This window comes from Linepithema humile, chromosome 5 (assembly GCF_040581485.1).
Source record: "Linepithema humile isolate Giens D197 chromosome 5, Lhum_UNIL_v1.0, whole genome shotgun sequence".
NCBI classification, from domain to species: domain Eukaryota; kingdom Metazoa; phylum Arthropoda; class Insecta; order Hymenoptera; family Formicidae; genus Linepithema; species Linepithema humile.
Genome location: NC_090132.1, coordinates 26,226,560 through 26,251,077, shown reverse-complemented (window position 1 = coordinate 26,251,077; position 24,518 = coordinate 26,226,560). Strand labels below are relative to the sequence as shown.

The following is a 24,518-nucleotide window of genomic DNA, read 5'->3' as shown; positions in this document are numbered from 1 at the left end:
TTTAAATAAATAGTTTATTCTTAAATCAAAAAATATTGCATATATATAAAAATGCCTTTTTTCTTTATTTTCCTTTTTTTGACATTTTTCTTTCTATACATATAAGGAATACGAAATTCAAAAATCGTATTATCTACATAGTTTTATTCCTGTTTATTTTTCAGTTCTGTTATTAAAGCTTCTTTAATGTGTGATGCTATTTTAATCTTTTTCTTTCTGACTTTACCAGATGTATTATTTTTGCTTATTATCGTTTCTGGTTTTTTCTTTTTCTTTAAGCAACTGAGTGGATTTGGTCCTCCCTTTTTCTTTTTCTTTTTAAATTTATCTTTTTTCTCTTCTGCCATTCCTGCTTGCTTTCGCAATGCTTTTACATTTTCTTTTTCCCATGCAGTCATTCCTAAACCTTTTTGCATAGCTTCAGCATAATTACGGCTTGCCTCTGAAGCAGATTCTAAAGTGGGTGTCTTTCCATGCAAATAAATTATAGGAACTCCTGGAATTGTCCTCAACTTATCTTGTAATTCACGATCTTGCGTGGCAATAATATATCTGGAACAAAAAGCCAGTTAAAATTTTTATTAAAAAATTGTTATTTCTTAACAGACTAAATCACACAGTCAGGATCATATTTTTAATACTCAAAAAATATTTATAATATACCTTGAACTGTTATGTTTTCCTATCATAGACAGTAAACAACTTGATCCACTTATTGATGTCTTTTCATGTCCACATTTATGTATAATAAATTGCTTTACTATTTGCATGGCACCATTAACTGCCGCAGAGATTGTACCAAGCTTTTCAGTTTCACAAATAATGCATGGTGTTGTTAGCAACTTTATTTCAGACTGAAAGTATTTTTTGAGCTGATCATGTATGTTGAATTTGTTCTGAAAAAATATTAATATAAACAAAAATGTAACAGATAAATATATATTTAACACTGAAATCTAATAATAAATTAAAAATGATAAACTAACCTGTAACGCTGCAAATGCAAATGTACCATCAATGAGAACTTGAAATGGTTGATGAAACTTATAATTGTGTATATAAAACCCAAGATTTTTACGGGTTTTTTTATATCGCGCTGTCTTCATTTTAAAAAAATAAGAATTCTTTAAAAATTATATTTACACACAAATTAACCTAAATTAGATTTGACTTTTATGATAAAAGAATTGTTAAAAACACAGCACAAATATACGTTTATTTGTGTAAATGAATATTTATATGATAATCAATATAAAACTATAAATTTTTGGATAATATTATGTCAATTAACTCAATTTTCACATTTATTCATATGCTTCTAGTGTGGTTAGAATTTCTGTATGCAGCAGTATGCAGCATACAATAACGCCTCGCAGTGGAATCTGCAAAAACTAAAAAAAACTAAAAAAAAAAAAACATTGTTTGGCTTGATGTTGACTTATACTACTTGTTTGTTTTGTCGAATTGTTTTACTAAAACTGATAAACATATTTTTATTATAATACTTTATTAAAATTGGATTATCAAAATATTTTATATATATATAATACATATATGTGTGTAGAGTATACATTGTATATTTTTCAATTAGAAACATATGTTAAAAACGATATTATAAATATTTAAATTTTTGCAAAAACAAATTTTAACTTGCATGTGCTTCATCTTTCGGTTTATGCTTCTTGCTTAAACGGTTGATCTTCATCGCGTTAATTATTTCATTCATATTTCATTTTCATACATGCTAGATTTTAAACCCTGTAAGTAAAAATGTACATTTCAGATTAAATAAATATATAATCAAAATGATTGTGCAATGCACGTTTCATAAGATCACTTACTGCTTTCCAAGCAAAAAAGTGCACCGATCCAAGCTTCTCTGGTAGATTCTCGGTAGAAATATTTAAACATTGTGATTGATCAATGAAAGGTCCGCGAGCAACTGCCATATCAAAGATAAGTTTCTGTGGCATTTCCCTAGCTTGCCTGTAAAGCAGCTTCAAATCTTCGGGTATATCTTCAATATTCTGTAGACAGAAATGAGAAAAGTTCATTTCAGTACGATATATCGATTTTTTTAAACACTGGTGTAATTTAAAATCGCTTTATAAAATGGCCAAGTTAAATAACGAATATTTTACTTGTATAGATCCGTTGTTTCTGATGATTCTTTTATACATGTTTTCATTCAAAAGACCTCTTTTCATCAGATCTCGTAATAAACGTGACTTAACAACCCTAAAGTTAACAGACAATGTAGACATCGTATATATGTTGTTTGTATAAGGCTGAACGGATGTGCTACACTCTAACATTTGTGCCATAAATTCATTTGACCTTTGCGCTATTAACAAAGAATTACGTATTCCGTGTTTTGCAATCTTTGCCTTTAAAGTATCCCAATCCCATAAATCTGTTGGTTTTACGTTCCACATATCGTATTGCAAGATCTGTAAAGAATTATAATTGTATAATTTGTAAATATTCTTACTCCAAAAAACAATAATATTCTTAATTTGAATATTTACCCCTCTGCTGACTGGACTGCCTTCGTACGACTCATGAGAACCTTTCTCAATAGCTATTTCACAACTAGCTTCTAGAGCCCCGTAATAGAGTGTCTCAAAGATTTGAACATTGAGCTTATTAGCTTCCTTGCTGTCGAACGGATATCTCATTAAGATGAACGCATCCGCTAATCCTTGTATACCGATACCTATATTATTAAAGAAAAAAATTTGGTAACTAATTCATGTAATATACATACATTATATAAAAATATATGCTTACCTATAGATCTGTGTTTGTGAGAAGACACTTTTGCTTCGTGGAGAGGGTAAAAATTTTTATCGATCATTTTATCCAAATTGTAGGTGACGATTTTCACCACCTCTTTGAGCTTGCAAAAATCGAAAGCTTTTTTAGTAGAATTTACGAACATATTGACAGCAATTGAAGCTGTATTACACACTGCAATTTCATCTGAACTTGAATATTGAACAATCTCTGGCGAAAAACCGCTGCATTTGATTGTGCCCAAATGTTGATGATTTGACTTGCGATTGCAGTGATCTTTATAAATTATATATGGTACTTTCCCGCGTATGCTCGAATCCAATTGTATTTGAATGATAAGATCCCACAAGTCCTTGGCCTTAACTTGTTTTCGATAACGTCCTTCTTTTTCATATCTGAACATAAATATAGATTTTTTTCTAAATTATGAGCTTCAACTTAATTTTTCAGTAATATTCAGGATTACTATATGAAATTAATTACCTAGTATATAAATTTTCAAATTCATCACCGTAGGCGTCGACTAATCCGGGGCATTCATGTGGACACATCAAACTCCAAGTAGCATTATCAAACAAACGTTTCATAAATAAATCTGGCATCCATAATGCGTAATACATGTCTCTAGCCCTCAATTGCTCCTCACCTGCAATGATTGTTCGAATATACATGTAGTTATCTAAAAATATAAAGAAAAAAAAAGTAGCAGCAAAAAATATTAACCGATACTCCTTTTGAGATCCAAAAATTCATAGATGTCGGCATGCCATGGTTCTAAATATATAGCAAGTGGCTGCGAGTGGTAGCAAGTGGCAGCTACGTTTCCATTCTTAGAAACTCTTCTAGAAACGGTTCCGAGAGATGTATCGTACGCTTTTAACATTGGCACCAATCCATTTGATACACCTCCTGTGCCTCTGATAGGTGTATTCTTTGCCCGAATGCAATGCACATTAAATCCTATTTCACCATTATAATGAAAAAGAACAGCAGTTCTTTCTAGTGAATCCAATATTCCATCTATACTATCTCCAGCCATTGTCAGAAGAAAGGAACTGTAAAAATATCGCTTATTCAGTAATATGTTGAAACTCCTACCAAGTCGGTTTAGAAAAATATTTACTTAGCCATTTGTTGCTTAACGTTACATGCAGTCTCTATCGTTTGTATAGAGTGTATGAAATATTGTTGTGACATAAGATTATAAGTTTCAATAGCCTTATCGACATCTTCCTCATGAATAGCTACAGCAACTCGCATCAACATATGTTGTGGTCTTTCAACAATCTTTCCATTTAATGTTAACAAATAACTCTCAAGCATTTTAAATGTAGTATAACTGTATTTAAAATCTCTATCATATATTATTGCAGAATTCAATTTATCCGCATTGCTTTGAACAATATTATAATATTTATTACTGATTAAAGGTAAACGTTGATTCGTTACTGGGTTCTTTGCACAATACAAATGATCAATCACCTCTGCAAGACATAAGATATTAATAAGAAATTACACATTGACAATCAACGAAATATTCATCTAATATCTTACCACTAAAAACCTTTTTTGTCTCCTTATGCAAATTGGATATGGCAATTCTAGCTGCTAAAATTTCATAATCTGGATGTTGACTGTTCATATGCATTGCAGTTTTAGCCGCCAAGTTATCCAATTCAACTGTTGTTACTCCAGAATATAAATTCGTTATAACACGAAGCGCAATGGCAGACTATAACATAAAAATTATATTTTTGAATGATAAATTGCTAAAACTTCAAATATATTATACTTAAATATATATTAAACTTATTAATCCTACAAGAAAATATGACAATAATGTAAGCATAAAATATCAAATACAATTTTATTCTTACTTTACAAAAGAAGATACAATATAAATATACAAAAATAAAATACTTACTGGGTCCACATAATTCAAATCCAAGCCATGACATAGCATCTCAATTCTTTTAGTTATTTTATCAAAATGAACAGGTTCCTTATGGCCGTCTAAAAATAAAAATATATTATGTGAAGTTTAATCCCTCGTGATATATACATTTTCATATATATGTCCAGTGATATAAAAATGATAGGAAATTAATGAATGATATAACATTAGGTAAAAATACATTAAATTATAATATACGAATATAATTCTCAAGTTACCACGCTTTAGCACATGCATGTTTCTCTTTTATTCGACTTTTAAATACCGCAACTTTTATAAATACTTTGATTTTTAAACTATACTTGCTCAACTCTGTTCGATTCTATGCAAAGAATGAATAAACAACCAATGTCACAGTGTCTTCGACAACTGACTATTGTTAGCAATTTGCCCGCCAAACGGAAGTGTAGACTGAAGATATATCATGCAATGTGACCAATCGTAGAATATTGTTTCTCTATAAGTTAGGATATATCCACATAAACTTGCATATAAGCATATAAGCATATGCATAAGGAACAGACCAATCCAATTCTTTATACAAATGCTTATGCGTTATGCAAGTTTGTTTGGATACACCTTAGTAGTTCCCCTTTCTGACTGCACGGAGTAGCGAGTGGAGTGGAGAGAGAGAAAGAGAGGAGTGGAGGTGACACGCGCGCTGCCGCGCGAGATTCAGCGAGTGAGCGAGAGACATCGTATGCATGCTATATATGTATGTCATCGAGGTGGTGTGCTCGTCGCTCAGATTCGTATATGCGGGAGCTGTTAAATATTAATAACGCCACGGATGTTTTTGCCGGAATGACGTACGAGTGACGGACCGGGACCGATCGGCGATGTGTCGCAGACGCCCGGACGGCAGCTAGAATGCGCACCCGTGCTCGGCACTTAACGTACGAATTGCAAATAAGCCGAGCGCCCGATGGACGCGGCCATGTTTCCTGCTAGCAGAAATCCTGTCCATTAATAATTCGCTAATCGTGGACCACGAAGTGGAGCGTGCAGAATGCCGAAATGCGATGTGAAGACAAGGTATCTACCAGCTACGTTCGCGTGGACGGTCCTACTCGGCACTACGGCGCTCTTCTTCATTTTCCCGTAAGTTGTCCTCGCGCGATTACGTCTGTCGAGCGTTCTCGCAGCGAGAGCACCGACAGCGGAATCTCCGCGGGGGAGTTCTCCGTTGTCTCGTCACCGATAGTGCCACGGTTTACATCTCCGTTATTTGTTCACGCAGATGCTCGAACTACTATGTCTCCCAGTGGGGGTTGTGGGTGCCAGCTGTGGAAGGAGTCATCACCTTCTTTGTGGTGATAAACTTCTCTCTAGCGACATTTATGGACCCTGGTGTTATACCGAAAGGTATGGGTGATTTAAAACGAGGTGTATTTACTGCATCTGTCATGAGTTAACCCCAAATGATAGATAAGTGATGAATATGTAACAATTTAGTTATTTTTTTGTTATTAAAGCACCTCCTGACGAAGATCGGGAAGATGACTTTCGAGCTCCGTTGTACAAGAGCGTTGAGATCAATGGCATTACAGTGCGTATGAAGTGGTGTGTCACCTGTAAGTTTTATCGACCTCCACGTTGCTCACATTGCAGTGTCTGCAATCATTGTATCGAGGTATGTTTCCCTCTGCCAATGTTGACTGAAATAAATTCAAATCAATCAAATTTAACAAAGTTGTATATTTTTAGACATTCGATCATCACTGCCCATGGGTAAACAACTGCATTGGTAGGAGGAATTACAGATATTTCTTCTTCTTTCTTCTGTCACTCAGTATACATATGTTCTGTATATTTGGACTTTGTCTGTACTATGTCTTGCAGCATAAACAACAACTGAGTGAAGTTAATACTATTGTCGCGTATCCTTTACACAGAAGATTAATTTTCAAAATATTCATAAAATATTGCAACTGCATATGACGGAAATTTTGAATCTAACGGGTTGATTTTTTTTTGTGATTTATCCTTAACCTTGATACAGACTCGTGCTCATGGGAGTGATAGTGCTCTTATTCATTCCAATCTTTGGACTGACGGGCTTTCATGTAGTCCTTGTTTCTAGAGGACGAACCACTAATGAACAGGTAACAGGCAAATTTAACGGGGGCTACAATCCTTTTTCTCGAGGTTTTCTACACAACTGCTGTTACACACAATTTGGACCACAATACCCAAGGTATTGCAAGGAAGCAAGGTATTGTATAATTAATTTTTCCCGCAGAGATTACTTTGTCATAATGCGTGCTCTATATATTTTACAGTTTACTTAAGCCTGAAAAGTATTCAGGGAAGCGACGTGGAGCTTGCGCATCAGAGATATCTACTATAGGCAGTGAGAACCAGGTAAAGACCTACATGGATAGCAGCAATGGTGTTAGAAATGCCAGTTCAAATGCTTACAATAAGGTAAGAGCTAGCGCAGTTTCGCTTGTCTTCTTCTTCCTTTCTGTATGAAACTTCAGAAATTCAGAATCTAATGCTTGGACATAAGCTTGTATTATTATGATTTGTATTATTTTTCTTACCATTTATCAGCAAAATTACAGACACACTGACGAGTTCTTTAACGAAGGAATGGCTTGAATGAAGAAAATAGTATACCTATAATATCCTAAGCACTTTTTTCCGCTTATAATGCAGTTTTTTAGCATGTACAGCACGACTAGTGGTAGATAGTGTTACTGTTGTTATAGTAAATGTACTCGCAAGCAATATCGTGCCCTTAATATTAGCCTTTTAGTATTGTAGGTTAGTGTTTTTTAATTAATACTACAAAAATTAATGCAAACGTTTAAGTCCTTCATACGATACCTGTAGAGTACGAGTTTCAACGATGATACAGCATCTATCAGTACCGTTCAATCCAGAGTCCTAAGATGTCTTTACTGATTTCCCATAGTTTGCGCATATCCCATCCATTCTAAACTGATCCCAATATTCATAGGAAATATAATGTAATGTATTACAAATATTACAATCAATTTACACATTTCCTCTCCGCGTTGTTTCAATAATTCGCTAATTCTTTACAGTTATCTCCCGGACGAGACGGATCGGACACGGACATGGAACCAACGGCGTCTCAATCCGCGGACTGTGAGCCTACGCCGCCGCTGCAAAGACACGGTTCGAAAAGCAATTTCTTCCTGCCACCTGTGGAAAACAATGAATCTCCCAGACATCCTCCGCCGTCGCAACACCGCCATCCAATACATTATCCTAGAGGCAGTCCGCATCCAAGGCCAAGGTACATATGCGATATAAATGTAAGGATGAGAAGTATAACGCGCCAGCACTCATGTTTTTCACGTCGGCAGAGGGATGAATGGATCTCGAAGTCACACGCCCGACCCGTTATCGCCGGAGACGAGTGGCTCGCCCGCCACGGTCCCTCAACGTAGTCAGAGTGGCGCCAGTCCGACGATGCAGCAACGCATCAAAGCTATTGGAGTGCCCACTCCGCTTGCCATATCCAGTCCTATACGAAGGTACATCGTACTTATGCATTGCTAAAAGAAGACAAAGTATATACGTACTTCGATATATATATCTGGAAAGAAGTGTCTTCTGATTATAATCCGAACACATTAACATGCGATACAAAAATAATTCAGTCGAGTGCTTATTTGATCGGCTCTTAAAGTATTCGAATATTTGTATACAATTTCAGATGTATTACTTTTAATTATACTTATATATATATATCGCGATTTTCACATTGCACAAAATTATATCTCAATGTAGAGAGCAAGAGGGAAGCGCCACACTAGTAATAGTTACATTGCATCTTTGGAGCACGCTGCCGATACAAAGTGAACGATATTCCTCTTACGTAATCCTCTTTGCTGCCCTTCGATACGATGTCGGCCTGTTTTTGTCAAAACGTCCTGTCCCTTCACCGTTCAAACACCTCACTCTTGCTCTTCTTTCTCCTTCTCTTCTGTCACCACTGTTCTCACCTTCCGGATGAGACAAAGGAACGTGTCAAAAAGGAAAATTGCGCAATGTAGCTTACAACAATATTGTAGAGGATTTAGTTTCTCTGCATGTACATACTACAAGATATATGGTATATAGATAAGTTTGTGTCCCACTGCAGGGGGTGGTAACTGCAAGGAGCTGCTTTCTACCATCATGTTGCAACCTACTGCAGGTAAACACGAACTTCATCCTACGAGGACATACCGTAGTTTACAATTATGCTTTCTTGCATATATATCTTTGTATATATAGAAAAACATGGTTATAAAAATTATACTACCTCACACACACACACACACACATACACATTTCCTAGGTTCGCTATCTTTTACGTTTCTTGAATAGATGCTAATTTTTTAACAGGAATGATGCGCTGTTCTCTCCTGTATGTCTCGCCAGAGCCGTATTTGTATGGCTACAATGCTCAAGCACTCGCATATTCATCTTGGTTCACTGTACTGTGCATTTGTCGATTATCAAAAGCATCTTGCGTCCCGGAAGGATTTCAGGCCTAACGTCCGCTGTGTCTGTTACAGATCAAACCCGGGTACACCGACGCAGGTTCGTCGGCCGGATTTTATAGGCGTGAGCGACGCGCCGACGTATTACGATGTACAGCAAGGAAACAATACAGGGGTCGGTGTGACCGGCCCCGTCGGCATCACCGGCTACAGTCCGCAGCGGCGTTTCCTGTCGGAGAGCGAGCTCGTGCGACAGGGCACCGATCATCCGTACTCGAGGACCAACAACACCGTCGACAACATACGCGAGCTGGCGGGCTCGCCGCAACGCGGCGTCTACATGTGGAAGGACAACTCACCCGGCAGCTATCCCGGTCCGCCCGGCGGCGGTGCGGTGAGCGGCGCGCCGCATCAGTCGCCGTCGCAGCGACCGCCGCCGTACGACTACTACCGCTCCAACCCCACGAGTCCGACCCAGCAGTCGCAGTACGCGATGAACGCACCCAGAGCAGCATATCATCCAGCGATACGAGGTGGAGTGCCAGTCTTCCCGCCGCATCAGCCGCACCAGTCGCCGCAAGTTAAGCGGAAAGCGACCACGATGGCGACGCCCACCACGCCGACCTCGGGGGACGCGCGACGCCGACCGATGTCTTTCGTCAGAGCCCTCGAGATGACCGATTCCATGGAGATGGTCTCGGCGCCTAACGATCCACGATCGCAAAGACCGACGACGCCGACGCCGGACCGGGCGAGCGTGTACGATATGAACTACGAGATATCCGTATAGCCCAGCTTTCCGGTCTCCGCACCATCCTGCGGCTGGACGGAGATTCTACGAGCGCCGCCGAGCAATCTGCGCGTCTCACGCTCTAACGAAGAGAGAATGTATGCCGCTTATGAGATATCCGTCTGAATTCTTCCGCGAACGAATGCAGTTACGCCCGTTTGACGTCGCGTGGACGCGTTCAATTGAAACGCGAACCCGCGGCTGATTCTTCAAGCTTTACATTTGTTGCCGTGGGATCGCGCCGTTATTCTTGCAATGCGAACGTCAGACTTGTTGCAGCAAATCAGCGCGACACACGCGCGATGTGTACATTTCGTCGTTAGTGATGTGTGTGTGTGTGTGTGTGTGTGTGCGCGTATCGCGATTGACAGTACGTACAGCACTCTCAAGTCGATACGTCCGCTGACTAGCAACCGGAATTTAATTCACTGTGCATTCATACCGAAGCAGTAATTGTACAAGCCTTTGTTTCTCCGATTCTTCCTTCGGCACTGGAATCTTGCAGTGCGACACGACAGTAGAGAACTTGCATTTTACGCAAGGTGCACCAATGACACGCGAGTATCCTGTCGTAACAGTAAATATCATTAATTTAGTCGTTGTGAATGGAGTAAACAATAGATTCCATGTAGCAGCGAAGTATGTCCGTTACGTTGAGAATAACAGCATTCGGTCCGACTGACGATCCGAATTAACGAGTCACGGAGGCGTCAACGAAAGTATATCCCGAGCGCACAGAGGTTGATCTTTATTGGAATCCTTACCGATAAATCGGCCCTCTCGCTTGACAGAAGCAATTATATTTTTTAGTACACGTTTAAGGTCAGTTTAGATTTTTATACAATGACACCGTGACTCACCCTCATATAGAATGCGATATTAATCCAACGTCATCCCTTCGGTTGTCTTTTTTTCGTTTTCGTTTTAAATATGTATCTCCGTCGCCAATAAGATACATGATTTGATAAAATGAGAGGAGAGCATCGGGGATCATTGTCGAGTCCTTATTAGCTCTTCGAATATCAGAGGAGTCGTGTCCATTGAAAGAGAAAAAAAAGGAGTTACTTAACCAACTTAAGTCATTATCGGGATAGAATAACAAATTCTGTGTAAAATAATCGTGGAATATGTAGCAAATTTTTAATATACATATTTAACAATATTTATACGTAAATGATAAAAAAAAATACAAGACTTTATAATTTGACCTGTTTGTTATAAATGATGATTTTATCGATGTGCCCACTAACACATTTTATTTCTATATAAAAGGGTTTGCAAAAGAGAATGTGTGAAAGAGAAAGTATGAGTGTATAAAAGTAATGCGTGTGAATGGGGGCGGGGGGGGGGGGGTGCATTTTCAGAATAGTGTGAAGAAATAAATACAGCCCTAGTTTCTCAAAGTGTACACATGGGTGGCTGTTCATACGCGCGTACGTGAAATAAAAACTATTTTGATTTTGTTAAAATGGAAAAAAAAAAGAATTGTAATATATTGCATAAATTCATTGCTGCATCCATTGCTGCTGTTAAATTTATGATACACCTCGCTTTTGAAGTATATTGCATGACGGTTTCTCTATTTTGTGTAAATATTGCATACGGAATATGCCAACGATACCGGTTACACTGATTTGACGCAGCTTCGCAGCCTGCGTCAAATACAATTCTGCGCATTCGATTTACGATGGAGCGAGACTTAATGTTACACACAGCACATATCATTTCGACAACGTTTAGACATCGAATATTTCGGATTGAGGGAATTTGCATTTGATTGCTCGATTACAGCAACTAATATTACGAGAATTATAAGCATTTCTTCCGTACCTCTCGATAAGCCGCATTTAGGCCATTCGTTTAATGGACTTGGTTCGTTTTTCATTAAGATAACAGACTGTGCCAAAAAGAAAAAGAAATTTCCCGTACTCTTTCAATCATGTAGTCTTGCTTCAAAATAGCATTTAACGAGACAACGGTACAACATTACGAATTGACTAAGGTAATAATGTGTAAGGTATGGCGAGTGTTAAGTGTTTATAATTCGGTGTATTTGTACATAAATATTGCTCGTTACTTCTACCACTTGAATGTACATACATATACCATTCGGTACTTACGTATCGCGCCGCAGCAATCTACAGAATAAAAATCATGGAACATAGTAAATTGTATTGTGTTGTATCGTGGCAATATTTTTTGATGTGATATATTTTCTGTTTTTGTGTTAAGCCTGTTATTTTGTTACAAAGAAAAAGGAAAGAAAAAAAGTCACATTATCATTGGATTAACCGCATTGTTAAATTCAATTACCCGATCATAAGAGAAAAATGTATACGAATTTATATCCCAGTTGAGAACGAAGCTATTGCATGAACGCACTTTGTTACACGCGTCTCACATTACTTTATATAAATTTGAATCCTTTAATATATAAGCTACTAAATAAACTAAAAATATTGCAATTATATGATTTTCATCAAAATTGAAAACAGCTTCTTATTTTTTCCACGTTAAAAATTTACGTGATCGTTTGTATAATTAAGATGAAGGCAAACCGTAAAGTCGCTAAAAACTCACAATCGCTAATAATTAACAAACTCTAATTGGCTAATTAATCAATCGCTTGCTTATTTTAAGAAACATTTTATTCCAAATTTTTTATTTGTAAGTAAATTACTATTTATTACAATCAGAAATCTGTATAAAAATCGCTATCACTCACTCTGCTGATGTATGAAACATCATATTACTTGCAACAATCTCAATGGTTCCAGTTTTTCAAGATATATTCTTGTATAATAATTAATATGCATTTTCTGTTTCCAGATCCAGATCTTCAATTTTAAAACATTCAATTTTAAATTAAATAAATAAATACATATTGCATTTGATATATAATAAGATGAATCTTACCATGATAGCGATTTACACTCTCATTAAAATATACATTTGGATGTTTAAACACGGTGTCGTTAAAACAATTATGTTTAATTTCATAGTACTTGTTACACGCTGCAGAATATTGGCCGTCTCTCGATAAGTTTGTTATTGCTGATCTCTCTGATTTGTCAAAAGTTGGTTAATAGATAAAATTCATTCTGTGATTAAGTAAATTAATATGTTGATATTTACCCAACGCATTGAAACCGCAATCGGTAAGTTCATCTTCGAGTATACCAAGAGGCATGTGCTTAAAAGGACATCCATGATAATCTCTAGGTCCTACAATTGACTCCATAATTTTTAGACACGTAAAAGGCTGATAATCTCGCCGACTGCCTTCCCATCCAAAGGCAAATCTTATTTGATAGCTATGCTCTTTGTTAAATGTAGCTTCATCCATTACTTGTGTGAACTCATTTTTCCAAAACGCCATTGCGTCGGGCAAAGAAATTCCTATGCCCTTCAAAAATAAACCGTACTGTACTCTACCACCATGAGTGAGATGATGATTCTTCCTTAGTGCTTTGTGAAGCACTCTCATACAAAGAGGATAAGAGGTCTCTGAAAGCTACAGCAAGAAAAATCGCCAATCAACGAAAAACAAGTTAATACTTAATTTTTGCAAGATATATCATTGTTAATAATAAAATTATATTTGATTAAATGATATGTATATATTTACCTTATCCAATTGATTAAGTGAAACATATTGTTGTACTTCTTGTTTTTGTACTAATATAGTATTCTCAATATGAATACTGTTTTCTAAACTTGCAAAGATATTCGTAAATCTTTCATCATTGTATATATTAGCTCTAGCCTCACGTGCATTCTAAAGAGAAAAGAGACACAGTTATATCCATTCAACAAATTTATAATGGTCAATTTTGTACTTACCTCAAAGCTTGAAATCAGTATATTTCTAAAGTATGGTATAAACAGAAATACCATTTCTTCTTCAGGTACAAATGCTTCACCATTCATAATAAAGACTTTACGTTTTTTAATTAAACTAGGTACATGAGAAAAGGGTATTCTGTAAAATTGCATGTCATCGATATCCTTGTTTGAAGATGTCTGTAGATATTCTTTAATATTCTCCTTTTCACTTTGACTGATCTGAAAATAACAAAATGTTAACCAGTTTTGAAAAAATACATTACATAATTAATATCACAACAAGCAATAACCAACTGGTTCAAAATCGAAATTATTAATACGCATAAACTGTTTGATGCCCTCATTATCTAATGAAGTAAATCTCCATTTAAACAATCTCATTTCTTGTTTGAAAAACCAGCGTTTTTTTAATACATTGAAGGCAACTGTAGACTTTAATACAAAGTGAGATATGTGATCTCTCCTTCTAACATGAATATTCAGATCTGTATGTGATTTACATCCTGAACTATTGATCAGATTTGCAAATTCATGTAATTCTTTCTGCTGCAATTCTTTTATCAATGCAGCTTTGCGTTGTGACACAGATAGTATCATTTTTTGTAAATGTATACGTTCTACCAGAGTAAGAACTATAAAAAAGTAATTATTATTAATCATGATAACATCGAGCATGATATTTACATATCATGAACATAACAAGTTGATAAAACAAGTTGAATTAACCTTTGAGCCTGGTTTCACTTATTTCCTTCAGTGCATCTAACGTTATCTCTCCAAATGGAAAATTTTGATACATTTGCAAATCATGTGAATATATATCGCCAAAATTTTTCGGTGATTGTTCAATAGAAACTTGAAACCTCGCTGTGGATGTCATATTTTACAAAACTTAATAGAATAACAAACGCAAAAGAAAGCAACAAATTAAATGAAAACAATTAATCTTTTTCAATCTTTTTATTATCTGCGGAAGATATTTCAAATGTCATTTAAATTTTCAACAAGTATTACATGTATACTAGATGACAATCTGCATCAGAGTCGCGCAACGAGTTGCGCCTTCAGTGATAAAGGTGCCTTTTCACGCTTACATTCGACCAGTGCACTCGATGCTCAATTTCAGCGTTAAAGAACATCATGAACCAAACTACTACAACAGTTGATTATTTTTAGACACGTGATGTCTTTATTTCCTTATGCATCTTTTTATGGACCAATCCATTCATATATATATATATATATATATATACACATATATATATATGTATATGCTTATGCGCTATGCAAATTTGTCTGGATATACTCTAAAACAATTTTAGCACATTTCCGGTAACGTTGAACGCTGATTGGCTTGAAAAGCTTTGATAATTTAGCACGCTGTAGTCGAGATGGCGTACGACTACATTGTGACCATTGTAACGATCAAGCAGTGAGTAGCGGTAACTGTATTTACGTCATTTACGTACTTTGCTTGATATATATATTACAATCATAATTTGATAGTTATTGATAGCATTGTGCTGTCAATCTCTCGTCCGATCGTTCGACGTTATTTCGTACGCATCGAACGCGTTACTTGCGACGGAACGCCACTGAAACTATCGTCGGTTTCATATCCCGGCAGTCCGCCATTATTGGCGTATCCACGAAGAACGGACGTTAGTACACTAATTTTTTCGGGACCCGCTTCTCTTTCGAGTGCTGACTAGCATTCGAGTTGGGAAGCTCGGTTACCACAGCTAATCATGTAAGTAATTCAATTACGCGTAATCGATAGTTGTTTCAAGTACAATTTGACTTTAACCTTCATCTATACATGCCGTTTGTGTTTAGGGCTCGCAGCCGGAAAGACAGTACGGGTAAGAGTGACTCCGAGGCTACGGATAAGGAGAATAAGAAGGAAAGAGGCAGGGAGCGCGAACGGAAGAAACGGGCGGCGTCTTCTTCCAGCAGTGGCAGCAGGTTGGTTTAATAAAAATTTGGAAATATAATAAAAGTTTATATGCATCACTTAATTATCCTGTTAAATTATCCACTTAAATTTTGTTTTGTTTGATAGCTCATCAGACAGCAGTTCTGGATCTTCGAGTAGTAGCAGCGGAAGCAGCTCTAGATCCAGTTCATCTTCCAGTAGCTCATCCAGTAGTTCAGCAAGCTCTTCAGGTAGTTCTAGAGACAGAGGAAGGAAGAAAGTATTTGCGCTACGTAGTCGTAGCAAAAGTGTTGACGCCTCTCGAAGACATGATAACAAGGAAAAAGAGAGAGATAAAGAACGAGAAAGAGACAGAGATCGCGACAGAGACAGAGATCGTGAGAAGGAAAAGAAGAAGGGCAGCAATTCTGTTCCTGAAAAACCTAAACCTAAAGGGAGATCCAGGTATGTTCATTGTAAAAATCACTATTTTTTAAATTAATTAGCAAATTTCTAACTAACTTTTTTTTACTGATTTTGTAGGTCTACGTCTCCACGTAGAAAGCGTAAAGAACGCTCACCACTTCTTAGGCCAACAAAAATACATATTGGCCATCTAACACGTAATGTCACTAAAGAGCACATATCGGAAATATTTTCGGCGTACGGACAGATAAAGATGGTTGACTTTGCGATGGACAAGCTCCATCCGAATCAGGGAAGAGGATTTGCATATGTCGAATTTGAAACTGCAGATGAAGCTGAGAATGCCATGAAACATATGGATGGAGGTAAGAGCCGCAATTCATATCGGACATCACTCTGTTTACTTAAATGTCATGTTAATGTGCATTCCGCATCGATCTGATTCGCAGGACAAATTGACGGGCAAGAAATCACTGCTGCACCAGTATTATTGCCGAAACCTCGACCATTGCCGATGCGACGCATGTCGCCCGGCATGGGAAGACGTGTGCCACCACGGTGGGGAGGCGGTGGCAGAAACACGCCGCCGAGATATCGCAGGCGTTCACCGCCCATGAATCGCCGCAGAAGTCCACGACCGCCGCGACGCAGAATAAGAACTCGATCGCGGAGTCCACCGGGTAATCCGCGGCACCGGCACCGTCGTTACACAAGATCGAGCACAAGCAGTTCTCGATAAAATTTTCTATTTACCTTGTACATACGAAATATTGTGATATTTATAAATGCCTATGACGATATGAATTGGTGATGGACTACCATGAAACATCTTATCTGTATTAATCAAATCTAATCATTACTTCTTTAGTATAACATGACTTAAACATTGTATATACGAAATATTGAATTGATAAAAATAACTTCTAATGCTGATAAGATGCGTTTGTCGATTTATAACCATCATAGACTAAATATCGCAGTATTTTCATACCTTGTCGAGTCAGAAATCACCATTTTTGAAATATATTAATATCGCAACATGTAATAATTGCATTTCACAGTTAATTAGTATCTTAAATTTTAATAAAGGACAAATATTCTAAAACAATACTACAAAAATTTGTTCTATTAAAATTGCAACCTAATAAATATCATTTCTTTCAAATTTCTTTCAGAGTTTTTAATTGTTATTTTTATGTAGCATCTCACCAAGAACAACATTTCATATAGCATTACTAAGAAAGTAATTTTTTTTAAATTTATGCTGTCTATTTTTAAATGTTACAACTTAAGTTTTAAATTATTATATCTACATCATTGATATTACTACTATAAAATAAAGAAAACTTTCGAAACAGATTTAATATATTTTTCTTTTTCAAAAATTGACATTAATACATATATTCAGTTAATTCTAATCAGCTATATATATATACATCTTTTAAATATATCTCGCATGCCAGAAATTAATTATGAGATTTAGTTGATTATATGAAATAATTTTTTTTATACAAGATAAGAACAGATGACGTACATTTAAAAAAAATTACACACAGATATTTTCTTAGTAATGCTATACAAGAAATAGAAAACCCAAGATTTTTTTTACCAAAAATTTGAGAGAAATATACATTAGGCTGTATTAATTATAACAGATTTTTGCTTCAGAATATTTTTTTTTCCATCTTTCTGTTTTAATAAGTCTCATAGGGTTGGTAAAGATACTGAAAACAACAAGATTGATAGAAACTATGATTATTAGATCCTTTTACAAAGAATCAATTTTAGAAAAAACCTATTCACACAAAATCCTCTTTTATACTTCGCGATATCTACATGAACAAAATCATTGCATCACATTGTATAACTTTGCATCGATGAAAAATATCTACAATTTTTAAACTGCGTGTATAGTTATTAATTGTATAATATACAGTTTTATGGTGATTTTACAGTATAAACGAAACGGAGTCTGAAAACCTGATTATTCAAAAAAAGTCCATTCTCTTCTTTTGAGGCACCAGGATTACTCAATGTAACCTGATCCATGGCACAGAACTCTTAAGAGATCTCATTATATTGGCTCTCTAACACAACGACGCATATGGCTGAGAATCAATAAGTATGATTAAAAAAGAGATAGATAAAATCGCTATAACTTTTTGTAATATACAAAAGAAATAGATTTTAAATATGTCTGTAATATTCAATGTTCAATATTCTTTGATTGAAGCACTTTGGCACGGACAAACTGCTGTTACATCAAGCGTAAGTCTGTGTGTTTTCAAACAAGAACATCTAATCGCCATGATTTTGTCGAAGGTAGTTTGATTTCTTTTTTATTTGCACCTGTCAACTCTGGTCACATAATTTACGATAGGAAATTAATAATTTACTATTCATGAAACATTTGTCTTTTTTTATATCACAGGAAAGCACCGTAGTGCTGCTGTAGCCAGCATGCAAATAAAAGAAAGCATGTGCTGCCGAAAGCCAAAGAACACTTTTCGTTTTCATATATGCCCTCTCCTTTCTTTTTCTATCGCCTCTAATATACAAATTAAAATCTAAGTAAAATTTACATTCGATCGTTTTTATATTACATCGATTAAATTAGGGCAAATATTACGTCCGCATTCGTACGCCAGTAATAGAGATTCAAGTTCGTTTATACGTCACAATAAATAAATAATTAAATAATTTTTGAATAATAATAGAGATCCGCTTAACTTTTTTTTCCCCTAACTTGGATTTGTTTTTTTTTTCCTTTTTACGTAGCCATCGCCTCGCATAACTATAACTATTAATATTACACACGATACTTTTTAAAGTATGTACGCATAGTTGTCGTAGTAATTAGCTCGTTACCATACTATAGACAGTCAGATCACCGAAACTGCAGAAAATCACATAACGTCAACGTTATATTATTTGTGACACATCAGCGATGCCTCAGAAGTTCCTTTTGTGAAATATCATCATTAGCAACTGCCGTGTTTATCGGTGGAACACCGGCATTATTAGCAAGGCATCTTTGTTACATTCTGTCCGTAGAAGTCCTACGCCTTCTTCCTTCCGCACTCCTTTCCTCGATAACTATAAATATTATATATATATAATATCTATATACACTTTGTTTTCTTTTTAAATAACGCTTCTTCTCTGTTAGCAAAATATCAGCACCGGGTTCCGAGCGTTGCGGGAGGCGTTGGGGGCTCAGAGTGTCGGTCCGTTGGTGCGTTCGCTCGAGGATGCCGGGACGATGTATCATCGGGACTGTGGTCCATCCTCCTTCTTGTGAATGTCCGCGTGCATGAGGGCGTTTTCGAGGGGGCGCGCTGGCACTCCCGGACCGGGCCCCGCCCTATGATGCATATGCAAATTGCTGAGCGGACCCGGACTAGGATCTTTACTCCTCAGAGCGTTCACCGGCGGCGGAGGATAACTGGCGTACAGCTTCGCCCTCTCCTCCTCCTCCGCTCTGAACGCCGCCATCAACGGATTGTACCGTAACTGTTGCAACGGATCGTACCGGTAATCGCGGAAGGGATCGCCCGGCCAAGGGGCCCCCGGCTGGCCGGTGGGCCCGGATGGCGGTGGAAAGTGTTGCATCTGATGTGCGCTCAGACTCGGAAGCATGCTGCGCGGCATGGAATGCGAGGCTTGCATACTGTGCGGATGCCTCGTGAGATAGGCATGCGGATGCGGATGGTGATACCTCGGGTCGGGCAGTGGATTTGGTCCAGGTCCTTGCGCGGGCCCTGTCGCTCCGGGCGCGGGTACCGGCGGTCGTGGGAGCATCACGACTTCGTCGTCTTTGCTGCGCGGCTCTTCCTTCACGCGTATTTCTCCGGTGTCGAGAGGCGCCGCGCCGTTTCTCAGGGGCGAACGATCGCGGGAGACGACCACGTGCTGTCGGTTCTGATGAAGCAGCCGCTCGCGCTCCATCTCGCGTCTCTCCATCTCACGGCGTTCCTTGTCCCGCCTCTCTCGCTCCCGCTCCGCTGCCTCCTGCTGTTTTCGCTTCTCCTCCTTCTCGCGTTCCCGTCTTTCTCTCTCGCGCTGCTCTTCTCTCTCCCTCTCCCTTTCCCTCTCGCGTCTGATACGCTCGCGCTCCCGTTCGACACGTTCACGCTCCCGTTCGCGTTGTTCCCTTTCGCGTTCGCGTTCGCGCTCCCGTTCCTCCAACTCGGCGCGTCTGTCTATCGCGGGTGGTTCCGGCTTCAAACCCCACGAAACAGTGGTCGGTGGAAATCCGGTGGTAGCGCGTTGCAATCTGAAATTGTACACGTATGCAATAGAAGAAAAAAAAAATTGCAATGGAAAAAATCGCAATTGATTAATATTTCACGTCAACACACCCTCGCCATGGATCGTGCACTGAACCGAGTCCACCCAGAGGTCCTCCCATTTCTCTTGGCGGGAAAGTTGAAAGACCCGGGAAATTGTGATTCGGCGCGCCAAATGTCGACGGGTATCTTCCGAAAGGAGACATTCCTGTTCCTGTAATGTAAATGGATGGTTTTAGTCGACACGCATTCTCGATACACATCTATGATTATAATGCACTTTGATGTATTAAAAACATGAACGTGCATATGTGAATAAATATGAATCTTTGTTACCTCTATTACCTAAATGTGAGGCCGGTGTAGACAGAAAACCGACAGGATGAGGTGGAGGTGGTGCAGGATGGGTGGGTGGCATGTTAGTGGGAAATGGAGGTGCCATTGATGGTGCGCCGAGTCCAAGACCACCGCCCGGCCCTCCCGCATAAAGATGCCCCGGTGGTCTTAATAACTCAGTTTTGGTATTAACGACATTTCCTGCAGCCTTTGCATCAATAGCCTGTTGCTTTTGCTGATGATTGTATATTTCCCACGCGATACGTACATGCATCGCATTCCATTTTCCACTTTTCTGCGATAAAAAAAAATCAATTAGTTAAATACGCGTGAATTATAGAACACAAAGTTTCAAACTTTCTCCGCAAACGTACCTTTGGCGCAAATGTAGTTAAATGATTAGGTGGCACAAAGGGCGTCGAAGGCGGGCCGATTCCGGGATGAAGAAGGCCAGTGTTAAAACCAGAATAACCAGAAAGGTTTAAGTTTCCACGAAAAAATGGCGACTCGACTCCCCCCAATTTCGGGATATCCTTGAACTATTGAAGGATAACTTCATTTAATATCATTCTTGTACACGAATTTATATTCTTTTGCCAATTATTAGATAGAATGATTCTTACAATTGGAGGTGGAAAAAGCGTTGTCGCTGCAGCCGACGGTAACAACGGCGTCGTATGTTGATGTACATGCGTGTGCTGATGCTGATGATGGTGCATTTCCGTTCGGAGATACGCCGGTGGACCCAAATTTCCCACCCCAACACTTCTGTCCTGAGACGCTAAGAACCTGCTATCGAGTTCTCTTCTCAAAAGATCTGCTTGACCTGTAACATGTGTCACCCCTTCTTTTGGTCAGCGCGTTATTATCTGCCCGTTACTCATGCGACTATCAATAGCGCATCGAAAAGCAATCGGATTATAAACTTACTTGTTTGGAAAAGAGACTCCGCGGAGAACGGATTGGGATTAGTCGTCGGTGGAGGAAGCGAAGGCAGTGAAGTATGCGGGCTCGAGCTAGACACAGGTGGCGGTAAAGGAGCTGCAAACATCGGAGGTGGAAATGTATGCATGCCGAGTGGCGGCACCGGTGGTGGAGTTGGCCTCGGAACAGACGTAGCTGTCGCCGGCGATAATTGAGAAGCTGTGTTGCTGCTATTTTTAGAAACAAAAAGAAACGTTATTTTCATTTTCATTTAAATACACTTTAAGCAGTTTTTAAATCCGCTCACTCTTACCTAATCCAACCTTGTGGCTTGGTGTATGCGGGTAGACTAGAATTGGCTGGAGACGAGGTGTTTGGCACACTAACAGGCGTTATGCTGCCCCGACTTAGACTACTCACGTTGCTGCTGTAACAAACATTACAATCGCGATTAAAGATTTCTCGTAAATCGTGCTCGGAAAGCGTTTAGCGCCGACACAAACGCGTCTACAGCGCTGCGACGAGAAGAAAATGTCCTACCTGTAACTATCTCTTTCCCGGCTGGGACTGTGTCCACGTGGGGAGTTATTGTTTCGTCCGGATAGACTGCAGGCCACCATGTCTCTATGGGCGATAGAGTTTGCCGTGGTAACTGTATTAGTTATAGTAGATACACATGTTGTGGTGGCAGCGCTCAGTGGAGTATTATTGTGACTCGCGAGGTTATTTCCTATGGTCTGTTTACTTATATTGGTACAGGGGGAAGCTCTGCTCCCTCTCTGAAATACAAATTGCCCTCGTTTATTAAGCTTTAAGATCAATATTTATCAGCGAAATAAATCAATGATACAACACGACGCGCAAAACTTACCACGTCCGCGCGCGACGAGGCGGAGTGAGAAGGGGATGGTACCGCGGGAGGGAGGTACGGGCTGTGATTTAAAGCGGTGTACGGAGTGTAGAGCGGTGGATACGACGGCTGCGTCTGCGGATACGCGGCAATGGGAATGGGCGGCGGATAGCTCGTGGTGGCCGCTCCGTTCGATGGTGCTGCCGGCGTGACACCTAAACTGGCTACCGCTGGACTAGTTGTATGACTCGACGAGACGAGGGGCACATTAGGTGGATGCAATGCAGGTATCGTAGTGTGCGGCTGCTGGGACAGGGAGGGTGGTGGCAGAGCGGGGGAAGCTGGCCGCTGTTGCGGAGCTATTGCACGTGGATTCGCTGCCAAAGGACTAGTCATCTGAAATGCAATACATTATGTCAACGTTTATCCTTCTGTGCGCGTACATGTGGCGCGTACAAAAGAAGAAGAGTGAGTTTTTTACTACGTAAAGACCACTTACAGGAGGCTGGGATATGTGTGGGGGCAACGTGGGGCTGGGAGGACTCGGCGCTGTTGGAACTGGTGCAGATGCAGGCACAGGAGGTGGTATAGGTGCCGGAGCATCCGTTGCTGGATTAGAAATTTGCCCACCCGTGTCCGGTGGAGATCCGCCTGCTCCGTTTGCGGGTGGCAAAACGTGTGGCGAAGAAGACGGCAATTCGTCTGAAATGAAAACGTATCGTACGTGAAAATTTGATAAAAATACTTGTAGAAATTTCATATTTTTCCAAGCGTTCACTCACATTTACGTGCAAGAGGTGGTGGGGTAGAAGATTCAAAGAGTATCGATTCGGCATCCGAGCCCTTATCGTCTTCTCCTTCACTATCACACTGGAACAAAGAAATATAAATCATCAATTTTTTGCTACATTTATTTTAACGTAAAAATATAATTTAACATTCTCTACATTGATTAAATGTATGTGACACTTACGATATAACCTTTACCCGAACTGCAATGACTGCTAGCCTGTATTATAAAAACAGATTTGTAAATACTGTCATTTCGTATGTTTCCATCGTTTCAACATTTAGCAGCGAGAAAATTTGTGTGACATAAAAACAAAGTTTACAAATCTCAAGCTAGAAATTGAGCAACTAAAATGTGAAAAGCATTACATGGACGTAAACTTCAAATAAACTGAACTTTAAAGCAGAACATTGGTCCAAATTTAGAATTATGGAACGACATTTTGATCACACAATAATTTCAAGTAACTGTACAATTCTACAACACTGTATTGATTAGGGCTATTATTGATATGGGCTCACATCGCTGAGATGGTCCCTGGAACTGTCTGCGTCCTGGCAATCCCTAGGTATACCAGGGCCGTGCAATTGTTCAGACGCTCTGCCGCTGTCGTCGCTTGTACCTGCATCTAGGCCCTGCAAAAGGAATTTTACGAACCATTATCACTTACTATTTCTCACAGTACAACAGCAAGATTAATTCTTCATGCGATTTGACTTAAAATCACTCAATTACCTGGTTTAACGTCGAGGGTGTCAGTATGGAATTATGTGTATAATGGTTGTGCTTGAAATTGTTTTTGATGTGGTGCTCGTTGTGCCTGTTATTCTGTCCTGTGTCCACCTTTGGCTTCTCTTCCACTATCGATAGCAATGTGTGCAGTTTCTTGACATTATTTTTACCGGCTAACTTTATTGCACTCTGAAAGCAGAAAAAACATACAAGATAAGAATACATTGCTGTTGTACATTATGTTTATTATTGTGGAAAATGATAAAATTGTATAAGCATGACGTTTGTGGAAATGGGCACAATTATATTTGTATTCACCAAATTTAAATTTTACATTATTAAAAAATCCTGTTAAATATTGCACTGTTATTCTCGTCACTTATATAGAAATAGAAAATATTAAATTA

The 24,518-nt window shown here is 38.6% G+C and overlaps 6 protein-coding genes across 13 annotated transcripts in view; 2 read left to right on the top strand and 4 right to left on the bottom strand.

Moving 5' to 3' along the window:
• Positions 1 to 42: 42 nt before the first annotated feature.
• Positions 43 to 1,408, bottom strand: LOC105671031 (rRNA-processing protein UTP23 homolog). Its single transcript, XM_012364866.2, has 3 exons — positions 987 to 1,408; positions 664 to 896; positions 43 to 552 (listed from the first exon to the last, which is right to left on the bottom strand). Exons 1-3 carry the CDS (start codon positions 1,104 to 1,106, stop codon positions 144 to 146), a joined length of 762 nt encoding a protein of 253 aa, XP_012220289.1. The 5' UTR covers positions 1,107 to 1,408; the 3' UTR covers positions 43 to 143.
• An 82-nt stretch (positions 1,409 to 1,490) lies between these two features.
• Positions 1,491 to 5,157, bottom strand: LOC105670998 (ribonucleoside-diphosphate reductase large subunit-like). The gene is made up of 11 exons (XM_067355021.1): positions 4,969 to 5,157; positions 4,721 to 4,809; positions 4,351 to 4,528; positions 3,920 to 4,280; positions 3,520 to 3,851; positions 3,280 to 3,442; positions 2,791 to 3,191; positions 2,529 to 2,716; positions 2,142 to 2,450; positions 1,842 to 2,027; positions 1,491 to 1,758 (listed from the first exon to the last, which is right to left on the bottom strand). The coding sequence occupies exons 1-11, from the start codon at positions 4,985 to 4,987 to the stop codon at positions 1,723 to 1,725; spliced, it is 2,262 nt and encodes a 753-aa protein (XP_067211122.1). The 5' UTR covers positions 4,988 to 5,157; the 3' UTR covers positions 1,491 to 1,722.
• Positions 5,158 to 5,400: 243 nt separating this feature from the next.
• Zdhhc8 (zinc finger DHHC-type containing 8) lies at positions 5,401 to 11,210 on the top strand. Of its 2 annotated transcripts, none has more exons than XM_012364847.2 (9): positions 5,401 to 5,851; positions 5,991 to 6,115; positions 6,226 to 6,383; positions 6,458 to 6,630; positions 6,753 to 6,965; positions 7,033 to 7,177; positions 7,804 to 8,018; positions 8,089 to 8,259; positions 9,289 to 11,210. In XM_012364847.2, the coding sequence occupies exons 1-9, from the start codon at positions 5,760 to 5,762 to the stop codon at positions 10,001 to 10,003; spliced, it is 2,007 nt and encodes a 668-aa protein (XP_012220270.1). In that variant the 5' UTR covers positions 5,401 to 5,759; the 3' UTR covers positions 10,004 to 11,210. The 2 variants fall into 2 exon arrangements, with proteins under 2 accessions (XP_012220270.1, XP_012220271.1); XM_012364848.2 differs by having other exon boundaries at positions 5,402 to 5,851; positions 6,753 to 6,947.
• Positions 11,211 to 12,633: 1,423 nt separating this feature from the next.
• On the bottom strand, positions 12,634 to 15,251 carry LOC105671021 (DNA primase large subunit-like). 2 transcript variants are annotated; one of them, XM_012364850.2, is made up of 8 exons: positions 14,864 to 15,251; positions 14,576 to 14,716; positions 14,144 to 14,481; positions 13,847 to 14,068; positions 13,632 to 13,781; positions 13,139 to 13,517; positions 12,920 to 13,066; positions 12,634 to 12,840 (listed from the first exon to the last, which is right to left on the bottom strand). In XM_012364850.2, the coding sequence occupies exons 2-8, from the start codon at positions 14,646 to 14,648 to the stop codon at positions 12,809 to 12,811; spliced, it is 1,341 nt and encodes a 446-aa protein (XP_012220273.2). In that variant the 5' UTR covers positions 14,649 to 14,716; positions 14,864 to 15,251; the 3' UTR covers positions 12,634 to 12,808. The 2 variants fall into 2 exon arrangements, with proteins under 2 accessions (XP_012220273.2, XP_012220272.2); XM_012364849.2 differs by having other exon boundaries at positions 14,576 to 15,251.
• Positions 15,252 to 15,291: 40 nt separating this feature from the next.
• On the top strand, positions 15,292 to 17,298 carry LOC105671022 (RNA-binding protein with serine-rich domain 1-B). Its single transcript, XM_012364851.2, has 5 exons — positions 15,292 to 15,599; positions 15,686 to 15,814; positions 15,912 to 16,229; positions 16,308 to 16,555; positions 16,640 to 17,298. Coding segments are annotated over exons 1-5 (987 nt in total). The 5' UTR covers positions 15,292 to 15,597; the 3' UTR covers positions 16,930 to 17,298.
• A 631-nt stretch (positions 17,299 to 17,929) lies between these two features.
• LOC105671019 (autism susceptibility gene 2 protein) overlaps positions 17,930 to 24,518 on the bottom strand; it is a 28,448-nt gene continuing 21,859 nt past the window's right edge. The window contains exons 2-15 of one of the 6 annotated variants that reach the window (XM_012364845.2): positions 24,115 to 24,300; positions 23,901 to 24,014; positions 23,563 to 23,598; positions 23,372 to 23,459; positions 23,089 to 23,291; positions 22,611 to 22,985; positions 22,280 to 22,518; positions 22,053 to 22,166; positions 21,746 to 21,969; positions 21,439 to 21,659; positions 21,190 to 21,354; positions 20,825 to 21,110; positions 20,552 to 20,693; positions 17,930 to 20,466 (exon numbers count right to left, since the gene is read on the bottom strand). In XM_012364845.2, coding sequence (XP_012220268.1) covers positions 19,458 to 20,466; positions 20,552 to 20,693; positions 20,825 to 21,110; positions 21,190 to 21,354; positions 21,439 to 21,659; positions 21,746 to 21,969; positions 22,053 to 22,166; positions 22,280 to 22,518; positions 22,611 to 22,985; positions 23,089 to 23,291; positions 23,372 to 23,459; positions 23,563 to 23,598; positions 23,901 to 24,014; positions 24,115 to 24,300 — 3,402 coding nt within the window. In that variant the 3' untranslated portion in view covers positions 17,930 to 19,457. Of the gene's footprint in view, positions 20,467 to 20,551; positions 20,694 to 20,815; positions 21,111 to 21,189; positions 21,355 to 21,438; positions 21,663 to 21,745; positions 21,970 to 22,052; positions 22,167 to 22,279; positions 22,519 to 22,610; positions 22,986 to 23,088; positions 23,292 to 23,371; positions 23,460 to 23,562; positions 23,599 to 23,900; positions 24,015 to 24,114; positions 24,301 to 24,518 lie in introns of all 6 variants that reach the window. The other 5 variants (XM_067355015.1, XM_067355016.1, XM_067355014.1 and 2 more) reach the window with 5 other exon arrangements.